The sequence below is a fragment of the Natrix helvetica genome (assembly GCF_964273705.1).
Source record: "Natrix helvetica genome assembly, chromosome: W".
Classification (NCBI taxonomy): domain Eukaryota; kingdom Metazoa; phylum Chordata; class Lepidosauria; order Squamata; family Natricidae; genus Natrix; species Natrix helvetica.
In genome coordinates this window covers 83,843,915-83,869,436 of record NC_138555.1, presented here as the reverse complement: position 1 = coordinate 83,869,436, position 25,522 = coordinate 83,843,915, and the positions used below count along the sequence as shown (strand labels likewise).

The following is a 25,522-nucleotide window of genomic DNA, read 5'->3' as shown; positions in this document are numbered from 1 at the left end:
CATTCCCATCTCCTTCCTTCCTTCCTTCCTTCCTTCCTTCCTTCCTTCCTTCCTTCCCTTCTCTCTTTCTCCTTTCCTTTTACTTCCTTCCCTTCCTTCTTTCCTCTCTTTCGTTTCATTCCCATCTCCTTCCTTCCTTCCCTTCTCTCTTTCTCCTTTCCTTTTACTTCCTTCCCTTCCTTCTTTCCTCTCTTTTGTCTCATTCCCATCTCCTTCCTTCCTTCCTTCCTTCCTTCCTTCCTTCCTTCCTTCCTTCCCTTCTCTCTTTCTCCTTTCCTTTTACTTCCTTCCCTTCCTTCTTTCCTCTCTTTCGTCTCATTCCCATCTCCTTCCTTCTCTCTTTCTTCTTTCCTTTTACTTCCTTTCCTCCTTCCCTCCTTCCCCCCACAATGCAGACGGGGCCTCCAAAGAAGAATCCCCCCTGGAAAGCTACCACGGTGGCCAACGCCAGTGCCTTGCCCAAGCTGCCCACTTCCTCCGAACCAGCCCGGGCCTCTGTCCTGCCCAGAAATCCTTCTGCCTGGACCGCCTCGGTCACTGCATGGAGCCCCTCACCCCCAGGCCCCAGCCGGAGCTCCCCTGCACCCCCCAGGCGCCTTCCAACCCCAGATACGACTCTCACCAGCCCTGCTGCAGCCCCAGCATCTTCGGCGGGTGCAGCCCGCCTCTGGGGGCACCACCGCCGTACCTCTGGCCCCCACGGCCCACCCTCAGCCCCTCCGGCTCTGGACTGCAGGCCCGCCCGCCCAGCCTGGCCCCATCGACGGGGGGCTGCAGCACAGCCACAGAGAGCAGACTCTCCGAGCCATGGGGTCGCACAGGACTGAGAGTGTGGAGACCCTGGCCGTAAGCCCACCACCCCCATCTTCTGCAGAGGCTCTGTGGGTGCCATTCCAGGGAGCCAAAGACTCCAGATTCCCCCTCTGGGACGGTGACGGGCTGTGTTGTGTGGTTGTTTTCTTTTGTAAAAAGTTTATTTTTATTTTTAAGTTCATGCTCAGATATGCATTATTATAATTGCTATTTAGCATTTGTCAATTCACATCATGTTTCCCGCCTGTATATTTACATGTTGGTGTTTTCTTTTCCCCCTAATTTAATCACGCGTCGTCCGAGATATTTATTTCATGTTTTGTTCCTTTGTCTTTCTATTTATATCTTTTTTCACGCCACTTATAAAATCGCCCCCCTGCCCTGCGGTGCATTGATTCCTCCTTGACCTTTATTCTCAATGTCAATCTGTTTTCCTGCCTAGGCAGGGGGTTGGACTAGAAGACCTCCAAGGTCCCTTCCAATTCTGCTATCTATTGTTCATTTCTGCACAGCCTAATATCTTCTTTATTCCCTCCCCTGCCGATGGGATTTTGTCTGCTTTCCAGTTTTGTGCAAAATTCCCTTCCAATCCAAGGTCCCTTCCAATTCTTCTATCTATTGTTCATTTCTGCACAGCCTAATATCTTCTTTATTCCCTCCCCTGCCGATGGGATTTTGTCTGCTTTCCAGTTTTGTGCAAATACAATACAATACAATACAATAGTAGAGTTGGAAGGGACCTTGGAGGTCTTCTAGTCCAACCCCCTGCCTAGGCAGGAAACCCTATACCGTTTCAGACAAATGGCTATCCAACATCTTCTTAAAGACTTCCAGTGTTACAATTCTAAGTTCTAAAATTCTAAATACAATTCTAAGCTGCTGTTATTATTTGTACTATCAAATACGAATCTCCTTTACTATATGTTCTCCGGTAGAATATCCAGTAAGAATACCTCTGGCTTAAACTCTGATGCGTCATTTTCTCTAACCATGTTTGTATTTTAACCCAAGAACTTTTTTGCGTCCCTACACATCCACTACGTACGATAATACGTTGCTGGCAATTGGTGACATTTCCAAAATTTAGCTGATTTATCCTTAAACGTTTCTGCTTGTCTTTCAGGTGTCACGTGCCATCTATAAACCGTTTTATATAAATTCTCTTTGCATGCTGTCGCCATTGTCAATCTATAGTTCGTTTCCCATGGTTGTTGCCATTTTTCCAGTCTGTCGTGGTGTGTTGTCTTGGCACAAAGGCTATTTTGTCTTCCTTCTGTCCCTGCCTGGCCTGAAGCTCCCACAAATTCCGAATAATAACAGAGCTGGAAGGGACCTCGGAGGTCATGTAGTCCAACCCCCCCTCCACCCAAGCAGGAGACCCTATGCCGTTTCGGACAGCCCGGTCTCTTCTTGAAAGCTTCCAGGGATGAAGCTCCCACAACTTCTGAATAACAGAATAATAACACAGGAAGAGGAGAGCGGGTAGGAAGGAGAGAAAGAGAGGAGGAGGAAGGGGGGAAAAGAGAGGGAAAGAAGAAAGGAGAAGGAGGAGGAGGAAAGGAGAAGGTAAGAGAAGGGACATTGGGAAGAAGGAAGGAGTAGCGCTGTTGCAAAATAAGATGGCAAGAAAGGGACCCCAACTGTGTTTTTTTATATTTGTGAGACGCTTGGGATAAATGTTAATACTTAATGGATATATGTTAATAGTATTTACGAGAATGTATATTTGTGAATGTGTATGAAAGGAGAAAATAAAACTTTATATTTAAAAAAAACTGCCTGTGTTGCGGGGAATAAAATAATTCTTACTTTTTTTTTTGCAATCAAATTTTTATTTTTTTATTTTCTTTACCCCTGTCACTGTGTGAAGGGTGTGGTAACTCGGTAGCACACTTTTCAGTACACACAAGCATAGTCTTATTATTCCTAAATATTGCATTTTGTTCCCGTTGTTTCATATTTGTTTATACGTGGTTTTTATATCACCCTTCCTTTTGGAATCATCTTTCGGTCCTTTTGTATATCTTAACATATTAATATATAATTATTATTTTCCCCTCCCCCCACTATTTTCTATTTCTATTTGAACATTTTTCCCCCTTTCATATCGCTATAATATTCAAAGACGTGCTGTTGTTCCTATTTCCATAGTTAAATCGAAGTTCCATCCTCCATGCTTCCATTTTTCAATATCTCCTTATACAGTTTTAGTATCCGTCGCGATCATTGATATATTTATTCATGTTCTTTCCAGTTCTTCAATCCATCTAATGCTATTATTAACGCACATGTAAGGGTATGGCTAGCTGATGAGAGCTAAACAGCTTGAAATAGATCTATACTAGTCTCCCTTTATTTATCAGCACAAATGCAAAACACACACACACACACACACACACACACACACATATAGATAGCTAGCTAGCTAGCTAGCTAGCTAGATAGATAGATAGATTATAGATATAGATATAGATATAGAGAGATAAACAGCTTGAAATAGATGTATACAAGTCTCCCTTTATTTATTTATCAGCACAAATGCAAAACATCTCTATCTCTATCTCTATCTCTATCTCTATCTCTATATCTATCTATCTATCTATCTATCTATCTATCTATCGGGAGAAAGAGAGAGAGAGAGACTTCCACTATTATTCGTATTTTTACACATAGTATTTAGTAGGACAGTCATTCAAAGTCTATTTTTCCCATTCTTCAGGTATACATAACAATAATGTGTATTAATATCAGAATTATGCGGGTTGGATTATTATTTTAGCGGTGTGATAGATATCAGGATAATATCGGAATATAAATGGGAGTAAAAGAATTCTTATTTTTGCCTCCTGCGTTTCTGCATTTTTCCAGGCACGTCCTCGAAAAAAAAAGTCACCTTCCTTTTTTCCCTTTTGCTTCCGAACCATTCTTGCATTTCAAATAAACCAGATGAAATTAACCAATTTCCTTGTATTTATTTTGTATGATGACAATAAAGAGATATTACACTATGAAAACAAACTGTGCAGAAAAGTTGCCTCATTTGGTGTGTTTGTATCTTTCTTTCTTTCTTTCTTTCTTTCTTTCTTTTTTCTTTCTTTCTTTCTTTCTTTCCTCCTCTTTTTAAAATTTGTTTATTTCATTTGTTCGTTCTTTCTTTTCTCTTCTTCCTTCCTTCTTTCTTTCTTTCTTTCTTTTTCCTCCCCTTTCTTTCTTTCTTTCTTTCTCCTTTTTCCCCTCTCTCTTTCTCCCTCCTTCCTTCCTTCCTTCCTTCCTTCCTTCCTTCCTTCCTTCCTTCTTCTTTCTTTCTTTCTTTCTTTCTTTCTTTCTTTCTTTCTTTCTTTCTTTCTTTCTTCCCTTCCTTCCTATTGAATTGTGGTCATACGTTGAGGACCACTGTAAACAGCTAGTTACATATTTTCACATTGCACGGAGTTCACATACTTAAAAAAAAAACACAGCAGCAGGAAGGCATTGGTGGTTCAGTGGTAGAATTCTCGCCTGCCACGCGGGAGGCCCGGGTTCGATTCCCGGCCAATGCAACACGTTCTTTTTTCTTCTTCTTCTCTATCTTGTCTTGTCTTGTCTCATTGTTGCTGTTGCTTTTTCTTTCTTTCCTTCCTGCCTTTCTTTTTCTCTCTTTCTTATTCTCCTTCCTTCCTTCCTTCCTTTTCTTCTTTCTTTCCTTCCTTTTTCTCTCATTCCCCTTCCTTCTTTTCTTCTTCCTTCCTTTTCTTCTCCTTCCCATCTCTTTTTTCTTTCCTTCCTTTCTTTTTCTCTCATTCTTTCCTTCCTTTTCTTCTCCTTCCCATCTCTGTCTCTCTTTCTTCCTTCTCTCCCTCCCTCCCTCCGTCTTTCTCTTTCTTTCTTTCTTTCTTTCTTTCTTTCTTTCTTTCTTTCTTTCTTTCTTTCTTTCCTTTTTTTTGCACAAGGGCAAGTGGGGGCACGTGAGAAAAAAAAACCCTGCACGCGTCGAGGGTAAAAAAAACACACTCCAAAGCTTTGCAAAACTTGCAAATCAGCAACCAAAGAGGCTGGCATAGAAATGCAAAAAGGGTTGCATTTTTAGGGGGGAAAGCTCTTTGCATCCGTGAACATTTTGCAGAGGTGAAGGGGAAACGGGGGGGGGATTTGGGGGGAGGAAAAAATAAGAAAAGGAAAAACAACAAAACAAGGCACCGCTGGGATTCGAACCCAGGATCTCCTGTTTACTAGACAGGCGCTTTAACCAACTAAGCCACGGCGCCACTTGGCCAGTCGCTCCCTTTTTCCTAATCTCAGTATGTAAAGGTAAGAATAAGCATAATCCAATTTTTTTCCATGTATTTGTTATTCTTATTTGAAAAAGAGAGAAAACTCCACTTTTGCAACGTGGCGCCCGCAGCCGCGACGGTGCAAAACAACAGAACCTGGGAAGAAAAAAAACCCCACCCTTTAAAAAATAATATAAAATAAATAAAGGGATTTATTTGCGTTCCGCCCTTTGCACATGCTCGCTCAACCTTTGCTTCCCGGCCCGGTGCAAAAAAAAGAAAAAGCGCTCTGTGCATGCTCAGGAGCTCTGTCGTTTGCATCGCTTTGCAAAAAGAAAGAGTCCATGCAAAAAAAAAAAAAAATCCATGGGACATCAATAGCAAAGCAAGCGGACGGGAGGCCAGGCGAGGGGATGTAGCTCAGTGGTAGAGCGCATGCTTCGCATGTATGAGGCCCCGGGTTCAATCCCCGGCATCTCCACAAGTCTTTTATAAAATATTTTAAAGAAATATTAGGAATATTTAGGAATATTTTAAATATTATATATTTCCCTTTCGGTTCTCCTGAATCTGATATTTTTTAAGGAAATAAAAAATCCGGGGTTTCCCCCCCTGCCTTTTTTCCCCGCCGAGCAGCGGTTGCAAAGATGGAGAGGAGGCAGCGACCCCTCCTGGCGGCAGAGAAGAAATGCAATGAAACTTCTGCCTTTAAAAAAAAATTCCTAAAATATTTCATTTAAAATATTTAATGCTCAGAAGCCTCGAGATATTTGGGACTGCGACACCCCCACCTCTTCCCCATATTAACCAAGATTCCCCTTTTAATCTAGAAGAATGAAATATGTTGGGAAATATTCTGTTTTTTCCTTAAAGGCAGGATATTATATTTCCCTTAACGGAGAAATGGAGAAACATGTTTTTAGAGGCAGAAAGCAACCTCCGAATCTTTCTTAATAGCCCACAGCGGATGCCAGGAGATAAATAGCTTATTCAAAGAGGAAACCAACTATCTAGATGGCTCCATCCATAAGCAAAGCAAATGCTGCAATCAGAAATCCATTGAAGGCGGGAGATTCCCAAACTGCTTTTGCAGCAAAGTTTGACACCTACCAAAAAGCAGAGGGATGGGATTAGAACGAAAGCAGCCCCCTCCCCTCACCCCAAAATCCAACACAGGACGAAAGCCCATCAGCCACTTTTGGAAACACAAAAGCCCATAGTGCACAAATCCCAAACTTCAAAGTTACAGAAAACGGTAAAAGATCCATCCACCCGTTCAGCGGACCCAGAACCGCAGAGAGCTAGCAGAGTGTTTTAATGGCCGGATGCCCTTCCCCTCGCCACTGCGGAGTTTTGTTCGGCAGATATATTGTCAGTAATATTGAGAATGCGGAGTTATATCTCCCAGAGAGCTAGCAGAGTGTTTTAATGGCCGGATGCCCTTCCCCTCACCAATGCGGAGTTTTGTTCGGCAGATATACGTCTCCTGCTTTGAATCCTTTTTTTTTTTTGCAGCGAATTTGGTTGCTTTGTCGAACTTTTGCAAAGTTGGTTCCAACTCTTGCATATTTTTTTTGCAATGCATTGACCCATGTGGTCTGCAAACACTTTTTAAAAACTACTTTTAAATTATGTTTCGGGGTCCCTTCTGTTTATATCTTGTTTTTTTAAAAAAGCTTGAGAGCTTTAAGAGGGGTAAACGTCAACCCCCAGATGCTGTTGCTGGCAGAGGAATTCTGAAACCCCATGCAAACTTTCCAGGCTTCCAAAATTTGGCTTATGTTCAGCATCAAAGCACTGCAAAGGGTGGATTTTTCGCCGCTCCTTGTTGAAAGGTCGGTCGTAAGGCTGGAGCATTTCCAATCCAAACTGTCGAAACAGCGAGGAGAGAGAAGCGCCTGGTCGCACTTGCGGACGGGCAGAGCGTTGCAAAAGGGACGCGCTGTGAGCAGGATTCGAACCTGCGCGGGGAGCCCCCATTGGATTTCAAGTCCAACGCCTTAACCACTCGGCCATCACAGCTCGCTCGGGAGGCTTTTATGACGCTTTTCCCGAAGTGGATCGTCTGGGATCCTCGGAGGATCACCACGTTTTCCCCTCCCGCGTGGAAAACCTACAAAAAAGGTATAAGAAGGAGTCCCCGGATAATAAATGCTTGTTTTTCAAATGGTCAGGTGTTTTTTTTTTCTCCCTGGGATTCACCTGGGGAATTTTCTCTCTTTCTCTCTCCCTCTTCTTTCTCTCTTTCTCTTATCACTTTCTTTCCCTTTCTTTTTCTTTCTCTCAATTTTCTTTCTTTCTTTTTCTTTCTCTATCACTTTCTCTCTTTCCCTTTCCTATTCTCTCTCTCTTTTTCTTTCTTTTCTCTTCCTCTTTTTCTTTTTCTTTCTCTACCACTTTCTCTCTTTCCCTTTCCCTTTCCCTTTCTCTTTCTCTTTTCTCTTTCTCTTTTCTCTATCACTTTCTTTCCCTTTCCTTTTCTCTCTTCTCTCTTTCTCTTTTCTTTCTCTATCACTTTCTCTCTTTCTCTTTCTCTCTCTTCTCTCTTTCTCTTTCTCTTTTCTTTCTATCACTTTCTCTCTCTACTCTTTCTTTCTCTATCACTTTCTTTCCCTTTCCTTTTCTCTCTCTTTCTCTTTTCTCTTTTCTCTTTCTCTTTTCTTTATCACTTTCTCTCTTTCCCTTTCTCTCTCTTCTCTCTTTCTCTTTTCTTTCTCTCTTTCTCTATCACTTTCTCTCTTTCCCTTTCCTTTTCTCTCTCTCTCCTTTCTGTTCTCTATTTTCTTTCTCTTTCTTCCTTTCTATCACTTTCTCTCTTTCTCTTTTTCTCCCTTTTTCTCTCTATCATTTTCTTTCTTTCTCCTTCCCCTTCTCCCTCTCTTCCTCTATCACGTTCTCTTTTTCCCTCCCGTTTCTCTCTTTCTTTGTCCTTCCCCCCTTTATTTTTCTTTATTTTTCTTTCTTCCTTCCTTTCTTTTCCCCCCATTTTCTTTCTTTCTTTTCTCTTTCTTTCTCCTCCTTTCTTTGTCTCTTTCTCCCTTTTTTCTTTCTTTCTTTTATTCGTTCTTTCTTTTCTCTTCTTTCTTTCTTTTTCCTCCCATTTCTTTCCTTCTTTCTTTCTCTCTCTTTCTCCCTCTTTTTAAAATGTATTTATTTCATTCATTCGTTCTTTCTTTTCTCTTTTTTCTTTCTTTCTCTCCTTTCTTTTTCCTCCCTTTTTTCTTTTTTCTTCTTTCTTTCTCTTTATCCCTCTTTTTCTTTCTTTATTTTTTCGTTCTCTCTCTCTTTTTCTTTCTTTTTCCTCCTCCCTCTCATCCAGGTGTTTTTTATTTGTTTGTCTGTTTTTTGCGGCGATTCCACGGTTCGGATGGAAATGTGCTTTTTCCCCCAGCGGAGAAGAAGGGAAAGCCGAGCAGTGCAGCAACGGAGAGGTTAAGGAGATGGGCAATTTGCCCGTAGTTAAGATGGCGACCAGAGAGAGAGACTTGAAAGTCTCGCGAGGCTGAGCGAAGCCCGACCCCGGAGAGGGAAAAGAGAGGGCTGGGCCTAGGCGGTTGCCAGGGCAACGCTGCGGCCTAGCAACCAAACCCGCAGCCTGAGGCTTCAAGGGAGCTCGTTTGATCTGCGGGCGGGAAGCGGGTATGCTGTACGGGTAGAAGAGTGTCGGTAGTGGGTCAAGAGAGCATTTGGGGGCGAAAACGAAATCTGTTGTAAAATGCGGCTGCGTTCACACGACACGCGGAGTAGACCTGGGTGTTGGCGCTTTGATGGGGTCACGTGTTTAGGGAGTTCGGCTTGGTTGGTTGATATGAGTTGGTTGATTTGATTCGAGTTGGTTGATTTGAGCCCTCGCCCCTCCTTGTGCAAACCCCTTAAATGGGTTAACCCGTGTTAAGAGACACGTGTGAACGCGGCAAAAAGACTGGAGGGACGTGGGGAGTGAAAACTGGCACGAATGGGCTTTGGAGGGGTTGGGATGCTCTCAGGAGACCTCATGCTTTCCAGGCCCCTCTCTTTTCCTCCCCCCCTCCCATCCCGCAACAACAACTCTGCGAGGTAGGCCAGGCCAAAAGGAAAAAGTCTGTGCCCAAAGTTGCCCCTTCGGCTTTCACAGAGGAGGATGCTTTCGGCATTTGCAAAGGATGTATTTATTTGCATTATTATTATTATTATTTCAAAATATTAATTTTCCATTGATTTTCTCTTTTAGAAAGAAGAAGAAGATTAAAAGAAGAACGATCCTGGATCTCTGAAAGGGGGAAATCAGCACCTGGATTTCTGCACCCCAAAGATGGGGGAGGGGGGTCCTGAGTGATCCCCGATAAAAGAACCGGATTTGAAGAAATCCCAGGACTCCGTTGACCTTTTGGATTGTCTGGAGATCCGTGCAAAGACAAAGTAGGTTCCCAGGTGGCGAAAACAGATCCCGATACGGTTTTCCCTCCACTTACGGCTGCAATGGAGCTCCATATTCCCCTTGCTAATAAGCAAGACCGTTGCTAAGTGGGTTTGGCTCCATTTTACGACCTTTCTTGCCCCCGTCGTGAATCGAAGCGCTGCAGTGGTTAACGATTAACATGGCGGTCGCGCAACCTTGGGACCGTCGTAAATAGGAACCAGGTTGCCAAGGTTGCCTGAATTTGGATCAAAGTGGGGTGCGACAGCGGTCGCAAGCCTGAAAAACGGTCACAAGTCTGTGTTTTTTCAGTGTCTTCCAACGGTCGCTAAGCAAATGTTGGCACTATCACCTCACATCAGTTTACAATACAATACAATACAATAGCGGAGTTGGAAGGGACCTCGGAGGTCTTCTAGTCCAACCCTCTGCCTAGGCAGGAAACCCTGTACCATTTCAGACAAATGGCTATCCAACGTCTTCCTAAAGACTTCCAGTGTTGGAAATTTGATGAAGATTGTTTGTGGATGTCCCAAAGGTGCTTTTTTTTTCTTCAAGAGGCAGCTGGAGTTTTGGTTTTTGTTTTTCTTTGAAGAGGTTTCGCTTCTTGTCCCAGAAGCTTCTTCAGTTTCCCCACCATCCAGTCAGAGCCGGGATGAGAAGCGAGACCTCTTCAAAGAAAACTCAGAAAGTCCAGCTGCCTCTTGGAAAAAGCGCCTTTGGGGACAACCCTGAGTTGGGTGGCTGAGGATCTCCATAGGCCTTGATTGTGGATGCAGAGTTTCCCCTGTCCATGCCTTAAGCGTTCCCGCTGTTTTTGAATTTGAATTTATGCTATGGGGTACGATGAATTCTAATGGAAGGGGAACTAAAGAGCCTCTTGATGCGGGTGAAGAAAGAGAGTGCAAAAGTTGGCTTGAAACTCAACCTTAAGACAACCAAGATCATGGCATCCGGCCCTCTCAATTCCTGGCAAATAGATGGGAAAGAAATGGAAATATTCTATTCTCTATTCCATTCCATTCCATATTTTCCATTCCATTCTATTCTATTCCCTATTCTCTATTCTATTCTATTCCATTCCATATTTTCTATTCTATTCTATTCCATTCCATTCTATATTTTCTATTCTAATTCTATTCTATTTTATATATTCTATTCCATTCCATATTCCGTTCCATATTTTCAATTCTATTCTAATTCTATTCTATTATATTCCATTCCATTCCATATTTTCTATCCTATTCTATTCTATTCCCTACTCTATTCTATTCCATTCCATATTTTCTATTCTATTCTATTCCATTCCATTCTATATTTTCTATTCTAATTCTATTCTATTTTATATATTCTATTCTATTCCGTTCCATATTTTCAATTCTATTCTAATTCTATTCTATTATATTCCATTCCATTCCATATTTTCTATCCTATTCTAATTCTATTCTATCCCCTATTCTATTCCATTCCATTCCATATTTTCTATTCTATTCTAATTCTATTATATTATATTCTCTATTCTATTCTATTCCATTCCATATTTTCTATTCTATTCTATTCCATTCCATTCCATATTTTCTATTCTAATTCTATTCTAATTCTATTTCTAATTCTATTTCTAATTCTATTCTATTATATTCCATTCCATTCCATTCCATATTTTCTATTCTATTCTAATTCTAATCTATTCTATTCCCTATTCTCTATTCTATTCCATTCCATTCCATATTTTCTATTCTAATTCTATTCTATTTTATATATTCTATTCTATTCCGTTCCATATTTTCTATTCTATTCTAATTCTATTCTAATTCTATTCTATTATATTCCATTCCATTCCATATTTTCTTTTCTATGCTTTTTTCCCCCTTTTCTATTCTATCCTATCCTATTCATCCCCAGGGCAAATAGATGGGGAAGAAATAGAGATAGTGACAGATTTTATTTCCCTGGGCTCCAAGATCACCGCAGATGGGGACGGCAGCCAAGAAATCAAAAGACGCTTGCTTCCTGGGGAGGAAAACTATGGCAAAACTAGACAGCGTAGTAAAAAGCAGAGACATCACCCAGCCAACAAAAGTACGTATAGTCAAGGTTTATGGTTCTCCCAGTTGCAATGGATGGCTGTGAAAGTTGGACCTTAAGGAAGGCTGAGCGCCAAAGAATGGAGGCCTTTGAACTCTGGTGCTGGAGAAGAAGACTCCTGCATTGAGTCCCTTGGACTGCAAGGCGATCCAACCGATCAGTCAATAGAGGAGATCAACCCAGGCTGCTCTTTAGAAGGCCAGATCCTGAAGAGGAAACTCAAATGTTTTGGCCACCTAATGAGAAAGAAGGGCTCCTTGGAGAAGAGCCTCATGCTGGGAACGATGGAGGGCAGAAGAAGGGGACGGCAGAGAAGGAGGTGGCTGGATGGAGTCACCGAAGCAGTCGACGTGAGCTTCAATGGACTCCAGAAGGACAAGAAGGCCTGGAGGAACGTCGTCCATGAGGTTGCGATGGGTCGGACATGACTTCGTAACTAACAACAACAAGATGAAAGGCTGCGGGACCTAGTCTAATGAAGAAAAGGTCTAGGGGCAACATAATATGTTTGAGGGGCTGCCCCAAAGAAGAGGGAGTCAAGCTATTCTCCAAAGCCCCCGAAGGCAGGACAAGAAGCAAGGGATGGAAACGGATCAAGCAGAGAAGCACCCTGGAATTAAGGATGCATTTCTTGCTCATGGGAACAATGAATCGGTGGAACACAAGTTGTGGGTACTCTGGAGGTTTTTGAGAAGAGATTGGGCAACGTTGGTCTGAAACGGCAGAGGGTCTCCTGCTTGAGCAGGGGGCTGGACTAGAAGATCTCCGAAGCCCCTTCCACTCTTGCTCTTCTGCATTCTGGGTCTGGATGTTTTCCCTCGGGCGGTGAGGATTGTCTTGGTCTTTTGCAGGGTGGGAGAAGATGCCGTTGGTCAGCGGGCTGGTTCCCGCTCGATTCCTGGTCCTCACAGCTCACCTGGTCATTGTCATCACCATCTTCTGGTCCAGGGTGAGTCTCTTCTTCCTAGTTTCAATTCCTGGGACCTTTTCCAAATATCCCCTTTCCTTTCGGATTTGTTTTTTTCCTTTTAGGATGTTTCATCAAAATAAAAAACAGAGTCTTTGAGGAGTCGAATGAGACACCTCGCCCGGCCATCAATTTCACAATTTCACAATTCTATGTCACTCCTTAAAATAAATGCAAAAATATTGTCATTTTTGCCATTCGCATTTCATCCTGTCCCTCCTTTTGCCTCCTTTTTTTTAAACAATTCTCTTCTACCATTTCTTTGATCGTAGTGTAACTCTTGTCCCAGAGTGAGGTGTCCCGTGGCAAGTTGGCCAGGGCGAACGGACACGTAATAAAAGTGGGATAAAAATCACATAGAGATAGAAATCGATGGATGGATATGGATGGTAGATGATAGAAACGGTAGATGAAAGATACATAGGGGATGGAGGGATGGATGGATGGAGATGGTAGATAATGATAGAAAGGATAGGTGAAAGATACATAGGAGAGGGAGATAGATGATTGATAGAGATCGAGGATGGATGGATGGATATAGATGATAGAAATGGTAGATGAAAGTTACATAGGGGATGGATGGATGGATGGATATAAATGATATAAAAGAGATTAAAGATATATAAGTGGCTGATAGATGGATATGGATGATAGATGATAGAAATGGTAGATGAAAGTTACATAGGGGATGGATGGATGGATGGATGGATGGATATAAATGATATAAAAGAGATTAAAGATACACAGGTGGCTGATGGATATTGATGATACATGATAGAAATGGTAGATGAAAGATACATAGGGGATGGAGGCATGGATGGAGATGGTAGATAATGATAGATGAAAGATAAATAGGGAAAGACATAGATGATATAGATAGATAGATAGATAGATAGATAGATAGATAGATAGATAGATGATAGATAGATAGATAGATAGATAGATGATAGATAGATAGATAGATAGATAGATGATAGATAGATAGATGATAGATGATAGATAGATAGATAGATAGATAGATAGATAGATGATAGATAGATAGATGAGATAGAGATAAATGATAGAAATGAAAGATGAAAGATACATAGGAGGGAGATAGATAGAAATGAATGGAATGGAACAGAGGAGAGGAGAATAGAATAGAATAATATATAGAAGAGTAGAGTAGAGTAGAATAGAATAGAATAGAATTCTTTGTTGGCCAAGTGTGATTGGACACACAAGGAATTTGTCTTCAGTGCATAAGCTCTCAGTATACATAAAAGGAAAAAAAGAACAAAAAAATACATTCATCAAGAATCATACTTAGTGTAGTCATGGATTACTAATAAGCAATCAAATAGATAGCTCTAGATCGATTAGATAGATAGATAGATAGATAGATAGATAGATAGATAGATAGATAGATAGATAGATAGATATACAGTAGGGGGAGATCTGTTGTATCTATCCTCAGGATCCTCTATCCTCTGATGATAATAAATGAAAGATATATAGGTGATAGACAGGATAGGCAGGCAGGCAGATATGATAAGACAGCTAAGAGAGAATGAAATGATTGACAGATGGCTAGATCGAGAGGTGGAGGGAGGGATCCATTTTTGCATTGAGAAGAGCTTCTCTGCAGCTGTTCAGCCCACCTTGGATACTGTCCGAATCCCTTGCCTTTTCCGCCCCCTCCCCTTCCTGGCAATCCTGCTGGGGTCATCAGAAAGACAAAGGGGGACCCCATCCATCCATCCATCCTCTGCCTTCCTCCATCAAACCTTTGGGGAAAACAAGGGAGAGGCTGGGGCTTAGCTGCCCCACTACCTCTGCAAAGCACGACCGGAAAGAGCCTAGCGCCCCTTAGCCAACTGTTCCTGCAGGCTTCATCACCACCACCCAACCTCTCCCCTCTTTTGACTCCCTTTTATTTTTGTCCTCCAGGAAAACAACGTCCGCGCTTCCCTCCCTCTCCAGTGCACCCCAGAAGACTATAACCGCCGAGACACAGAGTGAGTCATCTTGATCGCTGCTGCTCATATTCACTTTTGTTGAAGTCAGGGAGGAGTAGCCTGGATTTGTATTAAAAAAAATAATGCTTGAGAGATTTTCCTGGTTCCCGAGGCTGTTTTGCTTGCGGGTCAAAAAGAGACAAGAAGCTTTTTTTCCCCTCCCGGAGTAAAAAGAGAGAATTTGGGGGCCTGCTAACAGCGTGGCTCTCTCCAGCGGTGGGATTCAAATCATTTAACAACTGGTTCTCGGCCCTAATGACCAGCTGAGTGGGCGTGGCCATGGTGGGTGTGGCCAGGGGTGTGTGACAGACAGCACTCAGCCTCCTGCACCCACCTGTTCTGACCGAGGCTTCCCAAGAGCCTGGCGCAAACTCCTGGTCCCGACAAAAATCCCCTTTTATTAATTGACTGTGAATTCTGCTCCTTCCCATCCAGCAAAGTCTTTCGAGGGAGGATTTACGGTCACCGACCTTCTCTGGCTTGGAGAGCTGCCAGGCCGAGATCTGCAAAACTTGGCAAGGAGTCTCCAAACCAATTAAGCGAACTAATGGTCTCCTGCAAGCTCCACTCCCCTGGCGCTCCCCCTTTTATTTCCTCTGGGAGGGGCCGTTCACCGTCCACCTGTGGCCTTCCTCCCAAGTCGACCCCTGTTCTTTAGCTGTTCCCTTCGTCTGGCAACTCTGCACATGCGCACACTGGGAACAGGCTCCAGCTGTTCTTCTGCCTCACTGATGTCCGACTCCGAAGGCAGCTGATAACTGTCAGACGGCCCTGTCCCCATCTCTGCCTCCGACATAGAGCCCTCCTCCGAGCCTTCCCCAGACTCCAGGACTGGCCCATGTTCCTCCCCAACCTCCTTACTGTCCGAATCTGCTGCCAGCTCCACTGGCGGGCCAGTACACCCCCTGGGAGCAAAAATGGGCCGTGGGGAGAGGGGGGCACTGCACCCCCATCTCCCTGTGCCCCATTTTGTCTAGTAGGCCTCCCTGCACTTACCTGGGAGCCAAAAAGGGGCGAATGGGGACTCCTGGAAGGGGCGTGGCCAGCCCGCAATTTAACAACTGGTTTTCCCGAACTCTCTTGAACCGGCTGAATCCCATCGCTGGCTATCTCCAAGTTCCTTGATTTCTCTGTCCACTGAGGACAATGGCTGCCAGGGCTGGGGGCTGAAGGAGGATGGGTCTGGTAGCTTTCGAAGCTTAACCGCCTGTGCTGGGGATCGGAGTCAGTTTTCGGTTCTTCGTTGCCTTGCAGCGGAAGCGACCCAAATCTGGGGATTTTTGAGCGTTTTTATTGAACTTGCAAATGGGGGAAGAGGGAAAAAAACAACCAACCCAGATTATTGGATCTTAAGAGGCCAGTCATTGATGCAAAACTCGATCTCCAGTGAGAAGCGAGTGGAAAATAAGCCGGTTTACACCAGAAAAGCTTGAGAAGAGTGTTTCTGCTTTAAGCTGGGTGGAGTTCAGCTCCCAGAATTCCCCCAGCCCGGGGGAATTCTGGGAGTTGAAGTCCACAGAGCTTAAAAAGCTGGTTGTGAAATACTGTATCCAAGCTGATAAGTCGGCATCGCCCAGGCATTTATTTATGCTAATTCTCTATTAGACAGGAAAAGGACTGAATTATAACTATCACTGTCAAAAATACTGTGATTTGACACTATCGATATAATTCAGCCCAGTGGTGGGTTCCTACCAGTTTCGACCGGTAGCTTTGCAGCCTGGGTCGTTGCAGCTGGTAGCGACCCAGGCCTGCCACGCCTCCCCGGACCAGTTCTCCCGTAGGCGCCGCCATCTTGTCTTTTGCTTCTGCGCGTGCGCAGAGCAGTTTTAGCTGTATTGCGCGCACAGCGTACGCCCACGGCGCTCCCCTGAGCAAACCGGCAGTCATCTCTGCCGGAACCCACCCCTGATTCAGTCCTTTTCATTTGAGCAGCCCAGGCGTTCCAGAGTTAATGCTGGAACACACACACCCGTTTTCATATTGATGGATAGATAGATTTCCCTGCTTCGGCCTGCGGGATATTTACTGTAATTATCGGTTGGCATTTTAAAAGAAGCCTGGACGAAAGTGCCTCAACGTAGTTGGCCGAGATTAAAAACCACCACCAAAAGCAAGGAGCAGACTATTTCAAGATTAATATTGAAAGGATTTGCCCGCTTCGCCCGGCGCATCGCAATTTAGGCCGCAGCAGTATTGGCCCTTTCTTTAATCTCGTTGCAAGTTTCTCCTCAGCGTGTGTCTCCTCACGGTTTCTCTCTTTCTAGGATGATCGTGGCCCTGTCCGTCACCCTCGGGCTGTTTGTGGTAGAGTTGGCCGGCTTCCTCTCCGGGGTCTCCATGTTCAACAACGCCCAAAGTCTGCTTTGTATCCTTCCGTAAAGAAAAACGGGGATTAGAGGATGGGCTGGGAGGGGAGAGAACGGTCCCTTAAAAAAAAAAAGCAGCTGAGAACACGACTCGACCACAGAGGCGAGCCCAGCTTCAAACCCGCGAAAGCAAATTGCCCAGAAAGTAATCCTCAACTTATGACCGTTCATTTAACGCTGACTTCATGGGGAAAAGTGACTTACGGCCTGTCCTCACACCGGTGACCATCCCGCCACATTCGAGACATTTGGACGCTCGGCGACTGGTTGGTGTTTACGAACAATGGCAGCGTCTTGGTCCGTTTCCCATACTTCCAAGTCAGAAAGAGAATAGAATAGGATTCTTTATTGGCCAACTAGCCGATAAGCCGCCATTGCCCGGGTATTTATTTATAGGGGGCAAATGTCCAGACTAAACGTAATTTCTAACGTTGGATTGTCCCCACATTCCAGAGGGAGCCCCCTGGTGGAGTACTGTGAAGCCGTTATCACGGCAACTCCACTGTGCTGTACAGGAGAAGCCATTTTAAGGCACAACAGGCTGTATCTTAACAGAACAGATACACCGAGGGGTTTTAGGGCTGTCTTACCCCCACAGTATTTGTTTCCAGAGAGGAAGTCATCTGTGTACCAAGTTTGGTTGAAATTGCTCCAGGCGTTCCAGAGTTATGCTTGGACACACACACACAGACACACAGAGCCGTTTTTGAATAGATAGATAGATAGATAGATAGATAGATAGATAGATAGATAGATATAATAAAGATATTATAGATGATAGATAGGTAGATAGATAGATAGATAGATAGATAGATAGATAGATAGATAGATAGATAGATATAATAAAGATATTATAGATGATAGATAGATAGATATAATAAAGATAGAAAGATAGATAGATAGATAGATAGATAGATAGATAGATAGATAGAGATATATAATACATAAAGATATTATAGATAGATGATAGAGATAGATAGATGATAGGATAGATAGATAGAGATATAAAAGATATTATAGATAGATGATAGATAGATATAATAAAGATATTATAGATAGATAGATAGATAGATATAATACATAAAGATATTATAGATAGATGATAGATAGATAGAAATATATAATAGATTAAGATATGATAGATAGATAGATAGATAGATATAATAAAGATATTATAGATGATAGATAGATAGATAGATAGATAGATGATAGATAGATATAATAAAGATATTATAGATGATAGATAGATAGATAGATATAATAAAGATATTATAGATGATAGATAGATAGGTAGATAGATAGATAGATAGATAGATAGATAGATAGAAAGATAGATAGATAGATAGATAGAGATATATAATACATAAAGATATTATAGATAGATGATAGAGATAGATAGATGATAGGATAGATAGATAGAGATATAAAAGATATTATAGATAGATGATAGATAGATATAATAAAGATATTATAGATGATAGATAGATAGATAGATAGATAGATATAATACATAAAGATATTATAGATAGATGATAGATAGAAATATATAATAGATTAAGATATGATAGATAGATAGATAGATAGATATAATAAAGATATTATAGATGATAGATAGGTAGATAGATAGATAGATAGATAGATAGATAGATAGATATAATAAAGATTATAGATGATAGATAGATAGATAGATAGATAGATGATAGATAGATATAATAAAGATATAGATGATAGGTAGATAGATAGATAGATAGATAGATAGATAGATAGATAGATATATATAATACATAAATATATTATAGATAGATGATAGAGATAGATAGATAGAGATATAAAAGATATTATAGATAGATGATAGATAGATATAATAAAGATATTATAGATGATAGATAGATAGATAGATAGAGATATAATACATAAAGATATTATAGATAGATGACAGATAGATAGAAATATATAATAGATTAAGATATGATAGATAGATAGATAGATAGATAGATAGATAGATAGATAGATAGATGATAGATAGATAGACAGACAGACAGACAGACAGACAGATATAATAGATAGGTATGTATGTATGTATGTATGTACTGTATGTATAGATATAGATATATAAGATAGATAGATAGAGATATATAATAGATAATACAATACAATAGCAGAGTTGGAAGGGACCTTGGAGGTCTTCTAGTCCAACCCCCTGCCTAGGCAGGAAACCCTATACCGTTTCGGACAAATGGCTATCCAACATCTTCTTAAAGACTTCCAGTGTTAGATAAAGATATTATAGATAGATGATAGACAGACAGATAGATATAATAGATATGTATGTATGTATGTATGTATGTATGTATGGATGGATGGATGGATGGATGGATGGATGGATGGATAGATAGATAGATGATATAGATAGATATAGATAGATATAGATAGATATAGATATGATAGATAGATAGATAGACAGACAGACAGACAGACAGACAGACAGACAGACAGACAGACAGATGATAGAATATAAGTCTAATCTTTATTGTCATTGTACTTAAATACAGCAAAATTGATACTGGATATAGATAGATAGATTGTGATTGGACACACAAGGAATTTGTCTTCAGTGCAAAAGCTCTCAGTGTACATAAAAGAAATATGTTCCTCAAGAATCGTAAGATACAACACTGAGGAATAGTCACAGGATACTAAATAAGCAATCCAAATTACACCAGGAGACGAAATAAAAGAATATAAATCGTAACGATGCAAGCAACGCAGTCCTAGGCAGAAAAGGAACGAGGAAGGACGAGACGAAGAATAGTAATTCAGTCTCAGTAAATAGTTTGACCATTTTGGGAATTAGTTGTTTAGCAAAGGGATGGCGTGGGAGAAAAAAATACGGATTAAAAATAAGAATGATGAATAGTCATTTTTTGTATTTATATCCCATCATCTGGCTTCCAGGCCCTGGGTAACCCTTTCAGGAAGGATTGGGATTAACTCAGGCAGGCAAGCCAAGATCTCAAGATTAAGGTCACCTGCTTTTAGGAAAGGGATTACCGATGGTCCTCGGGTTACGACCGCAATGGCGACCACAAGGGCTGTGGCTGCAGGAGACGGGGGGTAAGGGCGTTTTTGCCCCCTCCCTTTTGCAATCTTTCTGGCCACCGTCGTGAAGCGAGTCCCTGCAGGTGTTCAGCTAGTAACCCGGTTGTTAAGGGAACCTGGCTTCCCCGTGGACTTTGCCTGTCGGACGGTCGCAAGAGGGGATCACATGGCCACGGGGGATTGCTGCAACAGCCATAGGTGTGAAAAACGGTTGTAAGTCACTTTTTTTTCAGCGCCGTTGTAACTTTGAACGGTCACTAAATGGATTGTTGTAAGTTGAGGGCTACCTGCATTCCTTTCTCGCTCTCCTTATTTACTAGCCGTTCAAGCGTTAGGAAGTTTGCTACACAATTACGTCCCTGTTCTTCCTTCCTTCCTTCCTTCCTTTCCCCCTTTTTTCCTTCCCTTTCTTTTCCTCCTTCCTTCGCTCCTTCCTTCCCTCCTCTCTTTCCTTCCCTCCTTCTGTCTTTTTCCTTGCCTCCCTTTCCTTCTTTCTTCTCTTTCTTTTCCTCCTCCCTTCCCTCCTCCTCCCTTCCCTCCTTCCTTCTGTATTTTTTCCTTTCCTTCCTTACCTCCTTCCTTTCCTCCTTCCTTCCTTCCTTCCCCCTCCCTTTTTCCTTCCCTTTTCTTTCCTCTCCTTCCTTTGCTCCTTTGCTCCTTCCTTCCCTTCTTTTTTCCTCTCCTCCCTTTCCTTCCTCCCCCCTTTCCTTGTCTTTTTCCTCTCCTTCCTTTCATCCTTCCTTCACTTTCCTTTCCTCCTCCTTTCCCTCCTCCTCCTCTCTTCCCTTCTTTCCCTTCTTTCCTTCCCTCCTTCCTTTGCTCCTTCCCTCCTCCTCTCCTTCCTTCCCTCCTTCTGTCTTTTTCCTCTCCTCCCTTTCTTTCTACCTCTTTCTTTTCCTTCCTTCCCTCATTCCTTTTACCCTCCTCCCTTCTCTCCCCTCCTTCCTTTCATCATTCCTTCACTTTTCTTCTTCCTTCCCTCCTTCTCCTCTCTTCCCTTCCCTTCTTTCCTTCGCTTCCCTTTGCATCTTTGCTGCTTCCCTCCTCCCCTCCTTCCTCCCCTCCTTCTGTCTTTTTCCTCCCTTTCCTTCTTCCTTCCTTCCCTCCTCTCCTTCCTTTCATCCTTCCTTCACTTTCCTTTCCTCCTCCTTTCCCTCCTCCTCCTCTCTTCCCTTCTTTCCCTTCTTTCCTTCCCTCCTTCCTTTGCTCCTTCCCTCCTCCTCTCCTTCCTTCCCTCCTTCTGTCTTTTTCCTCTCCTCCCTTTCTTTCTACCTCTTTCTTTTCCTTCCTTCCCTCATTCCTTTTACCCTCCTCCCTTCTCTCCCCTCCTTCCTTTCATCATTCCTTCACTTTTCTTCTTCCTTCCCTCCTTCTCCTCTCTTCCCTTCCCTTCTTTCCTTCGCTTCCCTTTGCATCTTTGCTGCTTCCCTCCTCCCCTCCTTCCTCCCCTCCTTCTGTCTTTTTCCTCTCCTCCCTTTCCTTCTTCCTTCCTTCCCTCCTCTCCTTCCTTTCATCCTTCCTTCACTTCCCCTTCCTCTTTCCTTCCCTCCCCCTCCTTCTCTTCCCTCCCTAAATCCTGCGTCCCGAGTTGAGCAGAGCCATGTTCTTTCAACCGCTGAGCTCCCAGACCCTTTGCCAAGCGCCCACCGTGTCCCCCCCACCCCCACCCCAAGAGCAGGGTGGGTGGGTGGCTTTGCCTTCCATGCTTGTTGTGCTCCCTGACCGAGCCTCCTCTCTTCCCAAGCCACCCTGGCTCACGCTTCCGCCGGAGTCGCGCTGCTCTTCTTCCTGTTTGAGCAATGGGATGGCAGCCTGTACTGGTGGATCTTTGCATTTTGCAGGTTGGCCGTCCTCATTCCCGGCGTCCGAGGCTGGCAAAAGGAGGGGCTGCGGGAGGGCAAACTTATTTATTTCACCATATATATATACAGGAGGCGAGCCTGTGGCTTAGTGGCTAAGACTCCTGCCTAAGATATAATACAGCCCAAGTTCAAATCCCAGTAAGGGTATGGCTAGCTGATGAGAGCTAATTAGCTCGAAATAGATCTATACTAGTCTCCCTTTATTTATTTATCAGTACAAATACAACACACACACACACACACACACACACACATATATACACACATACATACATACACCGTATTTTTCAGAGTATAAGACGTACCTTTTCCCCTCAAAAAAGAGGCTGAAAATCTGGGTGCGTCTTATACACTGAATACAGCATTTTTTGCCTCCCGAAGCCTCGCCCCCTTCACCAAAATAGCCGTGCATTGCCTTTAGGAGGCTTCCAGAGTGCTCCTGGGGGCAGGAGAGGGCAGAAATGAGCAAAGAATAGGCCATTTTTTGCTCAATTCTGCCCCCCCCCCCAGCCCTCAGGGCACTCTATAAGACTCCTAAAGGCTATGCATGCCCTTTTTTTGTCAAAATCAGGCCGGTTTTCATGAAAAACGGGCCATTTTTTGCTCATTTTGCCCACCCCCTACCCCTTAGGAGCACTTTGCAAGCCTCCTAAAGGCGATTCATGCCCTTTTTTTGGGGGGGGGGAAACGGGCCGTTTTTGGGAGGTTTGCAGAGTGCAAAAACTTTTATTTTTTAATTTGCCTCTTCAAAATCTTGGTGCGTCTTATACTCCGGTGCGTCTTATACTCCGAAAAATGCGGTGTATATATATTCCATCATTTCCCGCCCCGAAAGAAAAGAGGAAGAGGAGCAGAAAATGACATCAGTGATTATGTTCAAACAACAGGTTCCATTAAGCCCAATAATTCTGGTTCTGCATGGCAGAGAAACACAAGCCTTTGGCTTAGCAGGTTGTCTGAACCAAGCCTTTAGAGTAATCCAACTTTGCAGCGTGACTACTCCCAATACTTTTGAAGACTTTTTTCCTCCACCACCCTCCCTTCACCACCCCATCCCCATCCCAAACAATTTCTAAAGTCCCGGAGGTCGCTTCGTGCGACGGGCTGAGGAGAACGGACCTGTTCCCCAAGGCAGGAATCATCATCTTCATTTAATGACCCCCCATAATCCCTCGCGGGATGGAGTCTTGGGCAACTGAGGTGTTTTAATGGCCGGATGCCCTTCCCTGTCACCATTGCGGAGTTCTATTTGGCAGATATATTCTCATCGTGCCCAGAGAGAGAAATATCTGCCTTTACCTAGGATCGAACACTCAGACTCCTGATTGTGAGGCCACCAAGGCAGGAATCCCTTTTTAAAAAAAAATTCACTTGAAACGAATTCCTCCATTGATTTCCCTGACGGCGCCCTTCTTAGCGTTGGCTGCCCACTGCAGCGCTTCCGTCTGCCTCTCTTTCTTCGTCTTTGAGCGCTGGGAGACGGTCACGTACTGGTACATCCTGGGCTTTTGCAGGTAGACGAGCGTCCTCGCGTGGTCGCCAAGTTGCTCGCGAGGATTTCGGGTTCGCTTCGATTCAGGAAGGGAGGGGGGAACGCTCTCCTTTGGGGGTATTGATCCTTCCTTTCCCTTTTCGTCCCCTCTGCCCAGTGCCTTGCCTGCCACGGTCGAGATCTTCCTCTTCATCTCCGTCTTCGGACTCAAGAAGAAGCCGTTGTGAGAAGGAGGACGAGGGCGACGACCCCTGGTCAAAAAGAGACTTCTCGTTCGGATTATCCCAGGGCCGGAGGAGCTCCCACAGAGAGTGAGAGGGAGGTGAAATGTCTTTCGTTTAGGACTATCATCTGTTTCTGGCTTTCAGCTCCATCTTTACTCACCATTCCATCGACCAAAAAAGCAGCTGGGTCTTCTTCAGTGCTTGGACTCCTTCAGGGCAAACCTCCAATATTGTATCTGTGATGGTACTCCTGTATTTCCTTAAAGGCAGCATTGACCAACCTTGGCAGCCTTAAGGTGGAAGCTTCTTGGACGAGAAGAGAAACGCCTTCAAAGAAAAACAAGGAAGTTCAGTTGCCTCTTGAGAAGGTATCTTTGGGACTTTAAGATAGATGGATTTTCCTTCCTTCCTTCCTTCCTTCCTTCCTTCCTTCCTTCCATTCATCCATCCTTCCTTCCTTCCATTCATCCACCCTTCCTTCCTTCCATCCTTTCTTCCTTCCATCCATCCTTCCTTCCATCTATCCATTCTTCCTCAATCCATCCATCCATCCATCCATCCATCTATCCTTCCTTCCATCCATCCATCCATCCATCCTTCCATCCATCCTTCCTTCCTTCCATCCATCCATCCTTCCCTCCATCCTTTCTTCCATCCATCCTTCCATCCATCCATCCTTCCATCCATCCATCTATCCTTCCTTCCTTCCATCCATCCTTCCTTCCATCCATCCATCCTTCCTTCCTTCCATCCATCCATCCATCCTTCCATCATCCTTTCTTCCATCCTTCCATCCATCCATCCATCCTTGCTTACTCCCTTCCATCCATCCATCCTTCCATCCTTTCTTCCTTCCTTCCATCCATCCTTCCTTCCATCCATTCATCCACCCTTCCTTCCTTCCATCCATCCTTTCTTCCTTCCATCCATCCTTCCTTCCATCTATCCATTCTTCCTCAATCCATCCACCCATCCATCCATCTATCCTTCCTTCCATCCATCCATCCATCCATCCATCCTTCCATCCATCCTTCCTTCCTTCCATCCATCCATCCTTCCCTCCATCCTTTCTTCCATCCATCCTTCCATCCATCCATCCTTCCATCCATCCATCTATCCTTCCTTCCTTCCATCCATCCTTCCTTCCATCCATCCATCCTTCCTTCCTTCCTTCCTTCCATCCATCCATCCTTCCATCATCCTTTCTTCCATCCATCCTTCCATCCATCCATCCTTCCATCCTTTCTTCCTTCCTTCCATCCATCCTTCCTTCCATCCATCCTTTCTTCCTTCCATCCTCCATCCATCCTTGCTTACTCCCTTCCTTCCATCCATCCTTCCTCCCATCCATCCTTGCTTCCTCCCTTCTATCCATCCATCCTTTCATCCATCCATCCATCCATCCATCCATCCATCCTTCCATCCATCCTTGCTTCCTCCCTTCCATCCACCCATCCATCCATCCATCCATTCACTATTTCCCTTCTGTCCCAAAGGTGTTTTTTTCAAGAGGTAACTGGACTTTCTGGGGTTTTTTTTTAAAGACGTTTTGCTTCTTATCCAAGAAGCTTCTTCAGTTCTGGCCGGATGGTGGGGAAAGGAAGGATTTCTATTCCTTGCGGACAGCTGGTCATTTGCATCCTTTTTAGAGGGTCCTTGAGGCCACTTGGAGGCTTGTCTGAAAAACCACAAAGTCCTTACCTCTTGAAAAAACACCTTTGGGACAACCCTGACGTGGATGACCGAGAATCTCCATAGACCTCTTTCCTTCCTCTATTCTTCTTCTTTCTTTCCTTCCTTCCATCTTACCAACTTCCTACCTACCTACCTACCAACCTTCCACAAACCGGCTGGGGAATTCTGGGAGTTGGAGTCCACAAGTCTTCTATTTGCCAAGGTTGGACATCCCTGAAATCGGTTAAAGAAGGTGTTATTGCGTTTCCCATGAACGTCTCGTTCGCCACCTCG

The 25,522-nt window shown here is 43.5% G+C and overlaps 1 protein-coding gene across 5 annotated transcripts; it reads left to right on the top strand.

Annotated features, from left to right (window-relative positions):
* Nucleotides 1-8,388: 8,388 nt before the first annotated feature.
* LOC309400427 (transmembrane protein 107-like) lies at nt 8,389-25,324 on the top strand. 5 transcript variants are annotated; one of them, XM_081968912.1, is made up of 7 exons: nt 8,574-8,702; nt 9,274-9,461; nt 12,396-12,493; nt 14,441-14,508; nt 16,776-16,876; nt 23,256-23,352; nt 23,488-25,324. In XM_081968912.1, exons 3-7 carry the CDS (start codon nt 12,407-12,409, stop codon nt 23,555-23,557), a joined length of 423 nt encoding a protein of 140 aa, XP_081825038.1. In that variant the 5' UTR covers nt 8,574-8,702; nt 9,274-9,461; nt 12,396-12,406; the 3' UTR covers nt 23,558-25,324. The 5 variants fall into 5 exon arrangements, with proteins under 5 accessions (XP_081825036.1, XP_081825038.1, XP_081825037.1 ...); XM_081968911.1 differs by lacking the exon at nt 23,256-23,352 and adding an exon at nt 21,721-21,817; XM_081968910.1 differs by lacking the exon at nt 8,574-8,702 and adding an exon at nt 8,389-8,494 and having other exon boundaries at nt 21,721-25,324.
* The last annotated feature ends 198 nt before the right edge of the window (nt 25,325-25,522 follow it).